This window comes from Equus przewalskii, chromosome 4, assembly GCF_037783145.1.
Source record: "Equus przewalskii isolate Varuska chromosome 4, EquPr2, whole genome shotgun sequence".
NCBI classification, from domain to species: Eukaryota; Metazoa; Chordata; class Mammalia; order Perissodactyla; family Equidae; genus Equus; species Equus przewalskii.
This window is the reverse complement of record NC_091834.1, coordinates 24,729,407-24,744,254: the sequence shown is the minus strand read 5'-3', so window position 1 is coordinate 24,744,254 and position 14,848 is coordinate 24,729,407. Positions and strand designations below refer to the sequence as shown.

General features: G+C 41.6%; 1 protein-coding gene across 2 annotated transcripts in view; it reads right to left on the bottom strand.

Moving 5' to 3' along the window:
• Positions 1-14,848, bottom strand: part of EGFR (epidermal growth factor receptor) — a 199,861-nt gene that overhangs the window by 54,951 nt on the left and 130,062 nt on the right. For both annotated transcript variants that reach the window (XM_070617275.1, XM_070617276.1), the window contains exons 6-12: positions 10,528-10,596; positions 9,528-9,646; positions 7,955-8,096; positions 6,282-6,398; positions 2,552-2,678; positions 2,380-2,453; positions 1,418-1,508 (exon numbers count right to left, since the gene is read on the bottom strand). In XM_070617275.1, coding sequence (XP_070473376.1) covers positions 1,418-1,508; positions 2,380-2,453; positions 2,552-2,678; positions 6,282-6,398; positions 7,955-8,096; positions 9,528-9,646; positions 10,528-10,596 — 739 coding nt within the window. The remainder of the gene's footprint in view (positions 1-1,417; positions 1,509-2,379; positions 2,454-2,551; positions 2,679-6,281; positions 6,399-7,954; positions 8,097-9,527; positions 9,647-10,527; positions 10,597-14,848) is intronic.

The following is a 14,848-nucleotide window of genomic DNA, read 5'->3' as shown; positions in this document are numbered from 1 at the left end:
AGAAGACCTCGGACACCATGTGGAAGAGCTTGAGTTGTTGTTTGCAGATGATGGGAAAACACAGGAAAGAGATCTGCATTTTTAGGAAGCTCACTGGACACCAGGATGGAGAATGGGCCAGTTGAGACAGTATTGAATGAAGAGACTGATAATTAAGGCATGAGATGACAAAAGCTTTAAGTGTAATTTGGAGACTCCTTCTCTCCTTGTTTCTCTTTCTCTCCTCACCCTTTCTCCCTCTCTCTTCCCACAATCTGGCCCCTGGGGAAAGCAAAGGGCCTTAGGTGGGAGGCCTGCACCACTACTGTTAGGCATTCTCCCCAACATGCACCCAGGGGAGCCAAGACACCAGAGACAAAGCTGGGGTCTTCCTTGCGGGAAGGCCTGGCTTTGGTGAGCCACACCCTGGAATCAGTGGTCACCCTGCCCCAGTAGGGACTGTGTGTCACTGGAGTTCTCAGTAAAAAGAAAAAAGCAATCCTTATCTTCTTTAAACCCCTAAAACTAAGCCAAGAAGTACATGCCAGTCACCTAAGAAAAGTGATCTAAATCTCTCGTCTCTGTATGAACCTTGGGTAGAGGAAATATTCCTCAGAACTCAGAGCAGAGGGGCATTTCTGGGAAGCAATGTTAGCTACATGTTTAGCATCAGAGACGCATAGCCAAGGCAACTTTTGGAAAGCAATGCTTATTTTATATGTACCATATCCTGATTTTCTTTAATATTGCACAATACTACGTAGTCCTTTTAGAAGTCAATTTTAGGAAACAGTTCTGGGAACCAGACTGTTTCCAAGTCACACTTGACCAAGAGATTCTCAAATTCCTCCTCACCATAAAACTAATTATTATACTTATTATGTTAAAGATGCGTGTGTGTGTGTCTGTGTGTATTTCACTGTTGGAATTGGAAAAGTGGAAATCCTGAAAGAAACATTGAATGCCAAAAAGCCTCTTAGGTCATCCTGATATAACGTGCTGAGAAGAATACGTCACCTCAGTGCTCTTCTTGCCCAAAACGCATAACTTCAGTCACATCAGGAGAAAACATTCTACAAAATGCCTGACGGCGGAAGAGAAGGAAAGACAGAGAAACTATATGCAAGGGACTACAGAGACGTAAAACGGAATGCAATGTGGGATACTGGACTGGACATTGAAACAGCACAAAGGCATTCATGGAAAAACGGGTGAAACCAGAACCAAGTCTGTGCTGACGTTAATTTCCTCATTTTGATACTTGCTCCAGGCTCATGTAAGACGTTAACATTAGGTGAAGCTGTGTGAAGGATATAGGGAATTCTCTGCAATGTCTTTGCAACATTTCCGTAAGTCTAATTTCAAACTCTCGTTAAGTCTTATTTCAAAATAAAAAAATAAGAAAGGATCTACCAGGCTGGGGCTGGGGTCAACTTACTGTTGCTTGGTTCTGCCACGTATGATTTCCAGGTTCTCGAAAGCATGGAGGTCAGTCCTGTTTTCTGGCCAGGCCTGAATCAGCAAAAACCCTACAAAGCAGAAGGAAGGTTCAGACACATACCGCTTAGAAATTCCTTTTTTGTATGAGACATTATTAAAGGATTCTCAAGAGACTATAGTAGGAGAAGAAAAGGTGAACGTTTGGTTTGACTTGTTATCACCTTCACTGAGTGTATACATGTGTGCAGATGCAAGCCAAGGCACGATTCTACCCTGGGCATTCCGTCTCTCCCCTGGAATTCCTATTCCCTGCTGCGTCTCTCCCACTGCCCAACTCTCACCCAACAGGCTGTCCCCGTGGTGCTGCGGCCCTGAGAGCCTTGCTGGGCTACGTATCTGACGACCCCAAGAGCTCCTGCTCTTGATGATAATGGCCATGTATTGAGCTGTTATTATATACAAGGAAATTTATGCATTTTCCTTATTTAATTTCAATCCTCAAAACAATATTGTTATTTAGGTCTCATTATGCCCTTTTTAGGGATGAGGGAAGTGGAGCTCTGATGGAAGGAAGGACCCAAGGCCCGCTGGTGGCTGAGCAGGGATGTGAAATCTAGTCTACAAGGCTTGAGAGCCCATGCTGTTCCCTTACCATTCTGCCCTTCTTTCTCTACCCACCAAAGTCGCTGGGCCATCAAGACATTGCCCTCAGCTGAGAGACGAGGGATTAAACATGTTCACGTGAAGTCATGGATGACCAGAGTCTTTTCTTAGAGTGTTCACCCCTTGCATGCGGTGGAAATTGCATTTTTGAAAAATATCAAGGAATTAATTAGTCATTAATGGTAGAATTTCAGAATAAAGGTTTTTATCCTGAGGGAGAAGGAAATACATCTAAAAGTTCTCTCTATAAAACTCCGATTTCTCCTTTATGTTCATATAAAACGTTGCAGCACACACCTGTTATCTCCTTCACCGTTTGTAGAATATCCAGCTCCTTGGGATCCAGAGGCGGGGTCCGTGTGAAGGAGTCACTGAAACAAGTACAGGATGATTATTGATTCACAGTCTCTACCACTGAACAAGGCAGATTTTATTTTTCTCTACACCAGTAACTTAATCTATTACTTACCCCCTAAATGCTACCGGCAGGATATGAAGATCTCCACTGATCGAGGTACAATTTTTGAAGTGTTTAATATTGGTAGCATTTATGGAAAGTGTGTCTTTAAATTCACCAATTCCTATTCCATTACAAACTGTAAAAATAAGGGAAATGTTTATTCAATTCACATTTGCTGAATTAGGAATAGCTAGGGTTTCACAAGCAGAGGGGAGCAGGAAGTGAACTGTAGCCATGAGAACCATCACTGCCATGCCATCATTCATTCACTCAACAAACATCAATGGAGGGGCTGCTAGGTACCAGGGACCATGGTGGGGTTTGGAGTTACAGTGGTTAGAGAAGGAGACGCTGTTGCTGTTTTTCCCCTCCCTGGGCTGGCATTCTCCTCCTCATTATTTCCCACTTGGACCAGAATCTAATTGTTCTTAACAACTCTTACTTCCTCTCCACAGCAGTGCAGTCCACTTGCTGCTGTCAGTACTGCTTCTATGCACGGGCTCATCAGGTATCCCCCTGACTAAACCTTCAATGCCTTTCCATTGCCCTAACCTGAATGGCAGCTTTGTCTTCTATCTTAAAGAAACAATACACATAGATTTTTTCTTTTTGAAAGAGTGAGATGAATTCATTTAAGAAAATGTTGAAAACACAGAACAAAGAACACAATGACCAGCAATTCCACTATCTACCTTTAATACTTCAGAAAATTTCCTTCCGGCTATCCTCCATGGTTATGTCACATAAGCTATGCAGTTGGTATTTTGTTTTTTTCACTTATTATGCTGTGAACATTCATCATATCATTGAAACTATTCACAAACATGATTTCTAAAGGCTGGCTGATCATAGGAAATACTGTAATAACTTTTATCAGATAAACTGCTTTTATTTCAGTGTTTAGTTGAACCAAACGCTTTGACCTGTGTCTTATTGCTACACCAATCTAAAATGCCTTTTTCCACACTCTGAGCCCATTTAGTAATTTACATCCACTCCCGAATCTCCATCTCAAATGCCATCGCTACCCTAAAGCCCATTTATCTGTTGCAGCTCTCCCTCTAAAATTCACAGTGCAATTTTTGGTACCTATCTTCCAGACTTATCTTTACTTTGAAGGATAGTCACTGAAAATTTCATTGTTCAGGTATAGGTCCTATGCTGATCTCCACAAGACTTCCTGGTGACACAGTTACACCTTGCTACTCCATCATCCCCTCTGTGCTCCGCTCTGTTAGGAGTCCCTTGTTGCTTGCAAAGAAACCTCTGGCTGCCAACTGGCTGCTGAGCCCATCCCACCAACCACTGGATCCCCATGCTTCCCTGGGCCACATCTAACCCATGTGGGTTGTGGAATTCAATGGCCAGGCTTGTTTGGGATTCCAAGGATCTGGCTGACAATAGAGAATGAGATGGCTTCAGCAAGACAAACCCTGAGGCATTCACCTGCTATATGGGGACTCGCCATTTAATTATGGGTCTGGAAGAGAATTCCATGTGTTTGACGGAATATTCATTCTCTCTATGCTTGTGTGTGATGGTGGGATTACTTTAATTCCTAAATTCGGAAATAAATTATACATTCACCCTTAGAGACATCAGATTTGGAGAAGGTGTGGGCCATCAGCACACACATTTTCAGCCCTTTGTTTTCCTAGCACCTCCTCCCTTACCCAGTGGCATCGCCCTATACCCAAAGGGATCTGAGCTGGCCACTACTCCCAGGATATGAACTGGGACATATAGAAAAATAGAGTGTAAGGATTATGGCAGAATCAAAATGTTTGTTGAACAAAAAAAATATATAAAACAAAAACAATCTCTGATTTTGTAGATCCATTTGAGGATGCTAATAGTACGCTTCTCTCTATTCAGTGGCTTAACTCTTCTTTTTAACTTCCTCTGGGCCGGGCACCAGTCCCAAGTTCTTATTTCCTTTCTTCCATGTCTCCTCTGCCAAGAGGCTTCCTGAAGCCTAAGGATACTCAGCTCTCAGGGCACTAACCCACCTCCCCACAGGAGTTACAAGACCAGGAAGATGCAGAGGTGGCCAGGTCTGGCCTGGGAAGGAGACTGCAAGAGCTTCAAATCTCAACTCTGCCATTCCCAACTGCTGGACCTTGGGCAAGTCATTTAGATTCTCTGTGTCTTAGAGTCCCCATCTGTAGAATGGAGATCATAATAGCACAGACCTCCCAGAGGGTTTGGGAGGATTCAATGACATGGAACACAAAGGCTGAGCCTGCCCATGAAAGAATGCACATGAAGTGTCTATGGGAGAAATCAGTTTTCATTGATCACGGACGGCTTCATAGGGAAGGTGGCATCTGAAGCGGATGTTCCAGGTAAGCAGCTATTCATTGAGGCGTTATTTATAACAGCAGCATGGTGGAAGCAATCTAAATGACCATATAAAGGGAGACAGGTTAAATGAATTTTGGTTCAGTCACACAGGGGAGTCACTTACAAAGAAGAATAAGGAAGATTCATATGGACTTATCTGGAATGACTTCCAGGATATACTAAGTTTAAGTAGCAAGGTACAAAGAGTGTAGATAGTATGTTTTGAGTAGAAGACGTAATCTGGACACAGGACATGCCAAAGGGACAGGAGCCAGCTGGAGAGGCTCTTCCCACCAGCCATATGTGAGATACCAAAATGAATAATGGCAGGAATGGATTACAATAAATTGAATATAAAAGGATTCTATGATTTCACACGTGTACTAAAAAACCTTTTTTTTAAAGAATGTCAACTAATAAAATGTAGAAGAAATGATAGAAACAGAAAATCACTTTTTTATAACCACCAAGAAATCTGAGGGACACTACCTGAAGTATATTATCAGATTTGCCATCATCAGTAATGGGATATACAGGCATCATGTGCTACCTGATGTGATACGAGAGGAAATCAACATGGCCTACGCAGCACTCCTGCCCAAAACACTCAACCCAAATCCAACCCTGAGGAAAAACAACCAGCAAAGGCAAATTGAGGAATATTCTGCAAAACATCTGCCCTGTACTCTTCACAACATCAGGTGATGGGAGAGAAAAGAAAGAACGTAGGGGTGGGGAACTGAGAAACGTTCGTGATTAACGAAGAGTAAGGAGACAGGACATCTAAACAAATCCCACGATTCTTGATTGGCTTCTAGACTAAAAACTGGCTAAAAATGACTTATTGGGATAGTAGGAGGAAGTTTAACTTAAACTTAATACCAGAAAATAGTAGTGAGTGACGTGAAACTTGAGATGAGTGTGAAACTGTCTTTCATTACTTAGGAGAATGTCCCCATTTGTAGGAAAAGTATGCCGACATATGCAGGGGTAAAGTGTTATAATATCTGTAACCATCACGAAGTTCAGAAAAAAATACACACACGTATGCACACATACACGTATGCAGGCATATATAAACACAAACATGGAGAGCCTGAAAGCAGTGTGGAAGAATATTAAAAACTGATGAATTTATGTGAAAGGAATATGGGTGTTCATTGTACTATTCTGGCAACATTTCTGGGTGTTTGAAAGATTTCATAATAAAAGATACAGTTAAGGCCAAGTAGGAATAAATTGGCATTCAGGATACACCAAGCACAAAGGCAGGAACAAATTTCGAGCTGAAAGACATTTACTCAAATCTCTTCTAAGTGTGATGCTGATGGGGCCCTGCGGGGGAGCTTCAGGACCAGAGGAAGAGCCTATCCCCACACCGAGCAGGCTCCCCTACCTTTGCGACAAGGCCCTTCACACTTTTTACATTTGCGGACTCCGTCTTCCTCCACCTCGTAGCTGTCAGAACTGCAGGCGCGGACACAGGAACCGTGGTCTGTCACCACATAGTTACCTGGGGGAGTGACAATAAAAGGAAGGTGGCGAAAGTGGCACCAGGTGTTTCTGGGTTTCCCACAATCATCTCGTGTCCTTCTATAACAGGGCTAATGAAAAGGGCCCATAGTCCTCTGCTTTTATTTATTTTAAGGACAAAGAGTAAAAGGCTGCAAACAGAAAAGGAATAGAGTTCAAGAGTTTTAGTAGTTTGCCAAACCATGATATGGAGAAATAAAGATATTTTATCACAGGCAGGAAACAGATGTGTTGAAGAGGAAAACATCGTACACGCACACAAGTTTAAAACACCTCCACAGCTCATTTTTTTTTTTCTATCGGTTCTACTTCAGGACTTACGGTTAAAGCTTGAAAGCTTATTAAAAATATGTGAACCTAAACAAAGACTACTCTTCCACCGAAGCTGCTACATTTGAGGCTGCCTTTAATTCTCGCGGCTGGCATCTTGCCCTTCCATGGTCCTCTCGTTCTGACAATCTTCCCTTTGCTGGGGGTGGTAGAACCAACTGGTTCTGCATGAAGCCAGGCACATGGGTCATTTTCTCGGCCTCCCCTGCCCCTTGAAGGAATTCGTTTGTGTTACTGTTAATACTTCTTCAAAAGCTCTGTGCGCTCCTGTTTTGGCTTCCCCAAGCAGACCCTCAGACACATTTACTGGACACGGGTCATTTTCTTCCGAGTCGTCTGCTTTTGTTGTCTTAGGCCCTAAGTGTTTTCTTGTGAATTTTAAAACTCTACCTCTTTCAAAGATTATACATGTCATAATCATGGCAAGTTTTTCTTTATCTTAGTTTTCATATACCTTACAATGGCTTATTATTCCATTTATGTGCTATTTTTTCTGCACAGAATTAAAAAATTTCCATGTCCAAAAATCTGGTAGGGCAAATCTCTCCTTCATAATTGTTCTTAAATTTTTTTTCTTAATTACCCTCCTAGAAATCAAGATGGTTTCTAAAGCTCTTTAATTAGACAACTCTACACTTTCTCAATCAGGAAATAATTCATGTCACTATTTCCCTAAACACTACAGCCACCTGTAGAACGCAAACACAAATAAGCAAAACCCAAACCACTGAAACCAAACCAAGAACAAACCTTCTGCGGTACTCCCAAGAGGCACGGCTTTCACCAGAATTGTAACGGCCAAAGAAGGCAGGTCCTCCAACGTGTTCTCTAATTTAGGACCATTGCTAATTGCTTGTGAAACAGCTCAATGGCCATGGGTTTGTGCCAATCAGACAATAGAATATTCTGGACTGCTACACTGGACCTCAGTTAAGAGGGATGCACAACAGGCGAGTCTCTTGTCCTGGCCACCACGACACGAGAAACCCCACCGGGAAATAGAGTGGCAGCTGTCATCTCTTGCCTGCCGCAGCAGCCTGGCTCCTCACCTGTGCACCTGGACAGGCCCAGGGTCACCTGCCTGACAATGAGGCAGACACAGGCACTCAAAGACTACCCGAGACAGGGGACTCACAATTCCAGTAGAAGCCAAAACAGGAAATGGATGCCTGACAAATGAAAGTGTTTCCCATGTGATGAACTCACGGGGGCATTTCTTCACACAGGTGGCACCGAAGCTGTATTTTCCATCTGGGTTGACGTCCATCTGGTACGTGGTGGGGTTGTAAAGCATGAGTGGTGGGCAGGTGTCCTTGCACGTGGCTTCATCCCGGAATTTTCGGCAGACCTGTCACAGGAGGGACCACACGTGCTGGTCAGGCCGGGCAAGGACACTCAGCACTGTTTTGATTTCGTGCAGAAAGCTCGAGTTACAGTTTTTACTGTTCAGAAGTTCGATTATGGCAGAAAAATCTAGCAAAGTACTTTCAGTAGAGTCAGAAAGAGCTTTCTCTTAAAAGCATGTTTTTTCTTAAATATACTGTCATAGCTGTGATGATTTCTGGATTATGATGAGAGAAAAATACATTTCTTTATTAAATTACAAAATGACTAAGGAATTCACACACCAGAGTGGTAACTATATAGTGAAATTGTTTTTAATTCAATTTACATTGGGTCTCCCTCATAAAGAACACTTGAGGATACATTTTAGAACTTACTGCCAAACTGCAGAAAACTTTGACTAGGAAGGGTGCCATGCAAAGGGGACCAGATCAAATACAGTGGTGGCCCTAAGAATTGCACGTCATCTTTCCTCTCCAGCTACACATTAGAATCAGCCCAGACCACACAAGGCAAAATCCTTGGGGCCGGCTCCAGCCTCTGGACTTTAAAAATCTTCCTTTCCTTGAAATCAGTCTTTTGGATTCCACCTTAGGTGGGACTCCATGTCTGGAGCCCATGAAGGTCTTATCATACTTGGTGCTGACTGACGTCTGCCAGTCCTGGTGACTCCAGGAGTCACGTCTGCCAGACTTGGTAACTCTAGGACTCAGGTCTGCCAGTCCTGGTATCTCTTGGACTTTCATCTGCCAGTCCTGGTGTCTCCAGGACTCAGGTCTCCGAGTTCTGGTGTCTCCAGGACTGTCATCTGCCAGTCCAGGAACAGGGACAAAAGTGAGTGCTTCAAGACTCCTTAGGGGGTGGGCAGGAGGCATCTGAGCCATGGTGGAAAGAGCAGAGGGACTAGGTCAGGAGATCCAAATGTAGTCCTAGCCATGACACTCAAGATCTGTGCGGCTCTGGATGGGTCTCTTAACATCTCTAAACATATACTGTAGGGGCTCTTACAGTATCAACTCCCTAGGTTTGTAATGAAAATTAAGTGAAACAAGAAGGAGAATGACAATACTGCTGCTGGCCACAATAAACATTAATGACAAATAACACATATTTCATAATGAGTTATGCTTATTCTATGCCCAGATCCTGGTTATGGATGCCACATGCACTGTGTCATTTAGACCACTTGACACTTAGGTACTTTATTATCCACCATTGTCAGATGAGGAAACTGAGGCATGGAGATGTCATGTAATTTGCCCGAGGTCATAAAGTAAGTGGTGAAGGCAGGACAATAAAAGATGGTTTGTAACTTGGCAAAGGGCAAAATCCATGTCTGCTACTACCAATGTTAATCGGCACACTTCTCCCACAGGAAGCCCCTCTAAATCCTGGGCCAGAGAAGCCCCACCGTGTTGAGCTGGGGTGGTCTTACCAGGCAGTCACTCTCCCGGGGCCCTGTGCAGCCGGCGGCACACTGGTTGTGGCAGCAGTCGCTGGGGGACCTGCCACGGCAGCGCCCTGAACACTGCTGGGCACAGATGGTCTTGGTCACTGAAAAGAGCAAAGGTCACCAGTGAGCTGAAGAGACAGGGAGGATAGAAAGGTCATTTCCCAGGGACCTTGCAGAGCACTTGCAAACAGTGGACGAAAAGTGAAGGAAAGGATGAATTTAGTGATTCTGTGGCTTGTTAAAGTCCCCAAATGTTCTCATTCTGCCAAATTACACTGAACCATGGCCTTTCTTTATTGCACCACCTTTTTTTTCTCTGATTTATTTTGAATTACTTAGGAGAACTAACCAGATAAAGTCTAGACTTTTAGGCCTGCTAAATAACTAAATACTAGTTAGAACTGAGTTTTTGGGTAATATAGAAAGCACACACAAATAACAAAAATGCCTGCCAGCAAGTAGTGTTTAAAAGGACATAACAGTCATGTCATACCTAATCTGAGGACAGATAGCCAGGTGTTAAGCTGACATGTCCCCAGATTCCTTGGCCATTCATGCTCCTAAACTAGGATTCCCGCAGAAAAACCCTCTTGAAAAAAGTTGCTTGTGCTTCTATGCAGCTGAGTACCAAAGAGAGGGGGGAAAAGGGAGAGAAAACAAGAAGAATATGGACTCAGGTAACACAGACAAGTCTTCCGTTCTCAGAAAAATCTGCCAAACATATTGGTCAGAGAGAATGGCTCATAGATGGGTGACTGACTTTCACTTATTTATGACAGGCTGAAATGTCAAAAATAGCCCACACTGGATTAACCACACGGAGGGAGATTTGCAAGACTGTCATTCACATCACTGCTAACATCTGGCCTCATGATCAAGGATACTTTTTGGAGTCTTCAAAGGGAAAACAAAATACAATCAGCTGAGTATAAGTGGGAGGAAGTTGCCACATATTTATCTGAAATTTTGCTCACTGACTTACATTTCTGGCAGTTCTCCTTTCCCACACCCCAACAGCTTCCATTGGGGCAGGCTGGATCACACTTTTGGCCTAAAATATAAAAGTAATAGTTAAATTCATATCACAGGGAAAGACAATGAGTGACAAGAAACTCACACCCTTCCTAAGTCTCTGAGCAAAGTGACGTTCTAGAAACGAGAAATAGCTTTCAAATTTCTCATTCCCTGTTTATTTGGCTGGTTGGTTTGTAAGACAACTTAAAAGACTCTTGTAGGAAAAAAAGATGAACCACGTACTGCTTCTATTTACATTTCAGCTGTGCAAACTGAGGCAGAGAGTAATTACTTGACTTCTCACAGGCCACGAAAACTGGGATTTAGGTGAACGCAAGGGTCCAAACACCAAATTTGCTTAGGCTTGAAAGCCTAGCGTCTCCCACAACAATGTTAAGAGTGTTGGCACACCAGCCATCTCCCACAATAATGTTAAGAGTGTCTAATCTGGTGCACCCACTACATTCTTGCTATGTCCGGTCTTGAGTGACTGGGTGGTCAGTCACTCTGGGAGAGTTGGGGTCCTGTAAATAAAAAGCCCTGGGCTTCAAGTCAGAGACAGGCACAGGATGCTGCACAAAAAGTGAAATGTTCACAGTGTGTGCCAATTTATTGATTATCTAAAACCTCAGCTATTAATTTGCAAGCTACTGTCTGAAAATATTTGCAATTGGTAGATCAATGTTTGCAGTTTTTAGAAATGAGCAACTACAAATTACGGCTACAAAGGTTTTTAATCTCATTAGTTGTGTTTTGTTTTTATCAGCATTGAAAAATATGAAGACCAAAGTGTTCTATTTATATGTAGAGAACAGGTTGACCACCAAATTTGTTACAAAGAGATCAGCCATGCAAAGACATGTCTTTCATTGCAAAGACACAATAACTCAAAGGAGTTAATATGTGTCCCAAAGTCTCCCACAGTCAGGAAGAATTTATTCTCTGGGAGAATTTAGATTTCAAACAGAAGAGCTGATAATTTGTCACGTGATTGCTGAAGCAGGACACACCTTTAACAGGACTGACAATTCTTACAATAGCCCCCCAGGGAGGAGGGCATTAATGCAAGGCTGGTGATCCTTAGAATCATGAAAGACCATGAGGCTGAACCCTAGATGAACAGTGTGGGCTGTACCCTGTGAAGACAGAGAGACAAAGACAGAGAGACACACAGAGAGAGAAACAGAGAGCAATAGTAACACATAGAAATGTTAGTGGTTGTGTCTGTGTAGTGATATGTTATTTTCACTTTTTACCTTCTACTTCCCCATATTTTTCAAATTTCTATTATAAGCATGTAATAGGTTTATAAAAAACATATTTGAAATAAAAATGTTTAATGGAATCTTTCTGTAAAGAGGAAAACATTTGCCAACCGAGGAACTCAAGGTCTGCTTATAATTTTATTCTTAACCCTCTGCGACAAAAAAGAAATGCAGACACATTATATAAAATATGGGTAATAGAAAAAAGCAAAAAAGAAGAAAGGATCCAGAGGTAATCAATACAGACATATAAGTGTATGTATAATTAAGAATTGATATCACACTGTACATTGTATCATAACTTAAATAAAAACCTAATAAAACATTATGACAATTTTCCCTTGTCTTTAAGTATCCTTCTACCTAACATGATTTTTAATGGCAAGGCTGTACCATAATTTATTTAACCAATCTCTTATTTTCAGGTATACGTTTTTTCCAAAACTTATTATAAACAAGACTACAAGGAATATTTTTGTACAAAAATATTTTTTTACATTCCTTATGATTTTCACTCCCTAAAGGAATGAAAATATTTTCTTATTATTTCTAGATATGAAATTCAAGGGTGAGGTGTGTTCACTTTAAAGTTTCAATATATATTGCCAAAATTCTCTCCCTGCCCAGGTTTTATTAATTTATATTCCCACAAATAGAATATGTGAATTTTTGTTTCTCCACACCCTTGCTGATCCAGGTATCTAGGAATCAAAATGAACCCAAACTTTAGCAAAGGCAAAAATAATACTTTATTTTACTTTGAATTTTTCAATTACAGTAACAAATAACATTTTACTTTATTTCTTGGCCATCTTAGTGTGTGTGTGTGTGCGCTCATGTCCTTGGCCCATTTTTTTTATTGAAAGGTTCACCTTTTTCTTAGGATTTCTAAGACTACTTTTACAGTCATACAGCAAGAATATTAACTCTTTTCAAGGCAATCAGATGTTGTACAGTATTTTCCTGTTTGTTACTAACATTTTTTCACAAGGGAATTTTCTTTTATGGGATGTGACTTTGGCTTTTCTTCAACCTGATATTACAAATATTCATCTGTATGTTTCCTTCTAGCACTTACATATATATATGCAGTATTTTATTGTATATAATATGCATTTTGAATTAATATTGGTGTATGAAGAGGACTGTGGATTTATTTTAATTTCCTCTCAAGTAAACATACCCATTCTAACTTCAAATTCCAAGCTACATCAACAATAATGTAATGTTGGGCTACACGGGATAACCTTTCTGAATCTCAAACCCCTCGTCCATAAAACACTTAAATCACCTTGTGAGATTTTTTGGGTAAAGAGTAAATGAGACAGGTTCTCAGAAGTCATTTGTGGCCTGAAAAGCCTGAGGCATGTGCGGGGCTTCTCTTTCCACAAGGAGAGTGTCAGGCTTCTGAACTTGTCACTGGTCACGTAACGAATACGGAAAATGCAGGTGGCAGGTGAACGGTGATTTGGGAATTTCCAATGTGACTACCTAATATCCTTAGTTCCTTTTTAAAAAAAAATCCTTTAGAGTTCTGTCACTTTGATATTTTTCCCCTAATAGTTAAATCATTCCAGAACAATTTATTGAATAATGAATTCTTCCCTTATTTGTCTGAAACGTCATTTCTTTATGGACATTTGATTTAGTTAGGCTTATTCTTATTGTCTTATTCTTACATGTCTACGGCTTATTCTTATATGTCTATTCTCAAACGAATATCATATTGGTTTATAGTTCATAGCTTTGTAATATTTGAATTTTGTTGTTGTATTAACCTGTCCACCATTCTTCTCTCCCAATACTTTCTTGCCAGATCTTTCTCACAGTTGCAGTGTCATGAGGGCTGGTATGCCTATTTAGGCTGCCTGATCTAGTCCGTGGCAAACCCATACAAGCCTCACAGCCTTTCCATATCACTTCTTTTGTTATAGATGTGCACAATTTAACTTCCCCATTATTCATCAGATGGCTGAGGAAAGGCTAACCATGATCTCATGGACAATACAGAATTTTGCATTGTAAAATAAAGTTTTCAGCTTCTTGCAAACACAGCAGGTGCCATCCTGGGTATCTGCTGGAATAATATATTTGTAAAACAAAGGAGCTCAAGAGCCGTGTTCATTTTAACGATTTACATGGTTCATTTTGACGTCCATCACTTTGACGATTCACAATCGTCAAAAGGTGAAAGCAACGGAAGCACTCATCGATGGATGAATGGATATACAAAATGTGTATACATACACATGGAATATTATTCAGCCACATAAAGGAAGGAAATTCTGACACACACTACAACATGGATGATTCTTGAAAACATGTGGTAAGTGAAAGAAACCAGTCACAAAAGGACAAATGATTCCAATCATATGGGGCAGCTAGAGAAGTCAAATTCACACACACAGAAAGTAGAATGGTGGGTGCCAGGGGCTGGGGGAGGGGAAATGGGGAATTAGTGTCTAATGGGTGCAGAGTTTCAGTTTTGCAAGGTGAAAAGAGTTCTGGAGATGGATGGTGGCAATGGCTGCACAACGATGTGAATGTACTTAATATCACTGAATTATATGCTTAAAAATGGCTTAAGATGGCAAATTTTATGTTAAGGGTATTTCTACACAACCATCAATCAAATCAAATAAAAAACAAACAGAAAACAAAAGGGCTCTAGCTGATTATGAAGATCCATGTCAGCTCCAAATTAAGACCAAAAACCCCATGCAGTCACTGCACAGCTGTAGGGAAACAGAAGCAGGACATGGTGACAGCTCCTTATTTTAAAGGATTGAAAGACCAGGGAGACCAGGAGGGGATAAGCTAAGTGGAGCTCGGTAAATGTAAGCATGTGTCTTCAGAGTTTCCCACACTGTGCTGCCAACCGGGCAAGTGGTACAGCCCTGACCTCCAGCTGGCCCCCTGCCATCCTGTCCCTTGTGCGGGCTGCTTTACTGTTGAACGGGCAGGGACTAGGTCATGGGCGTAGGAAATATAGACAAACTCCCTCCCCAGTGCTCACCCAGTTTT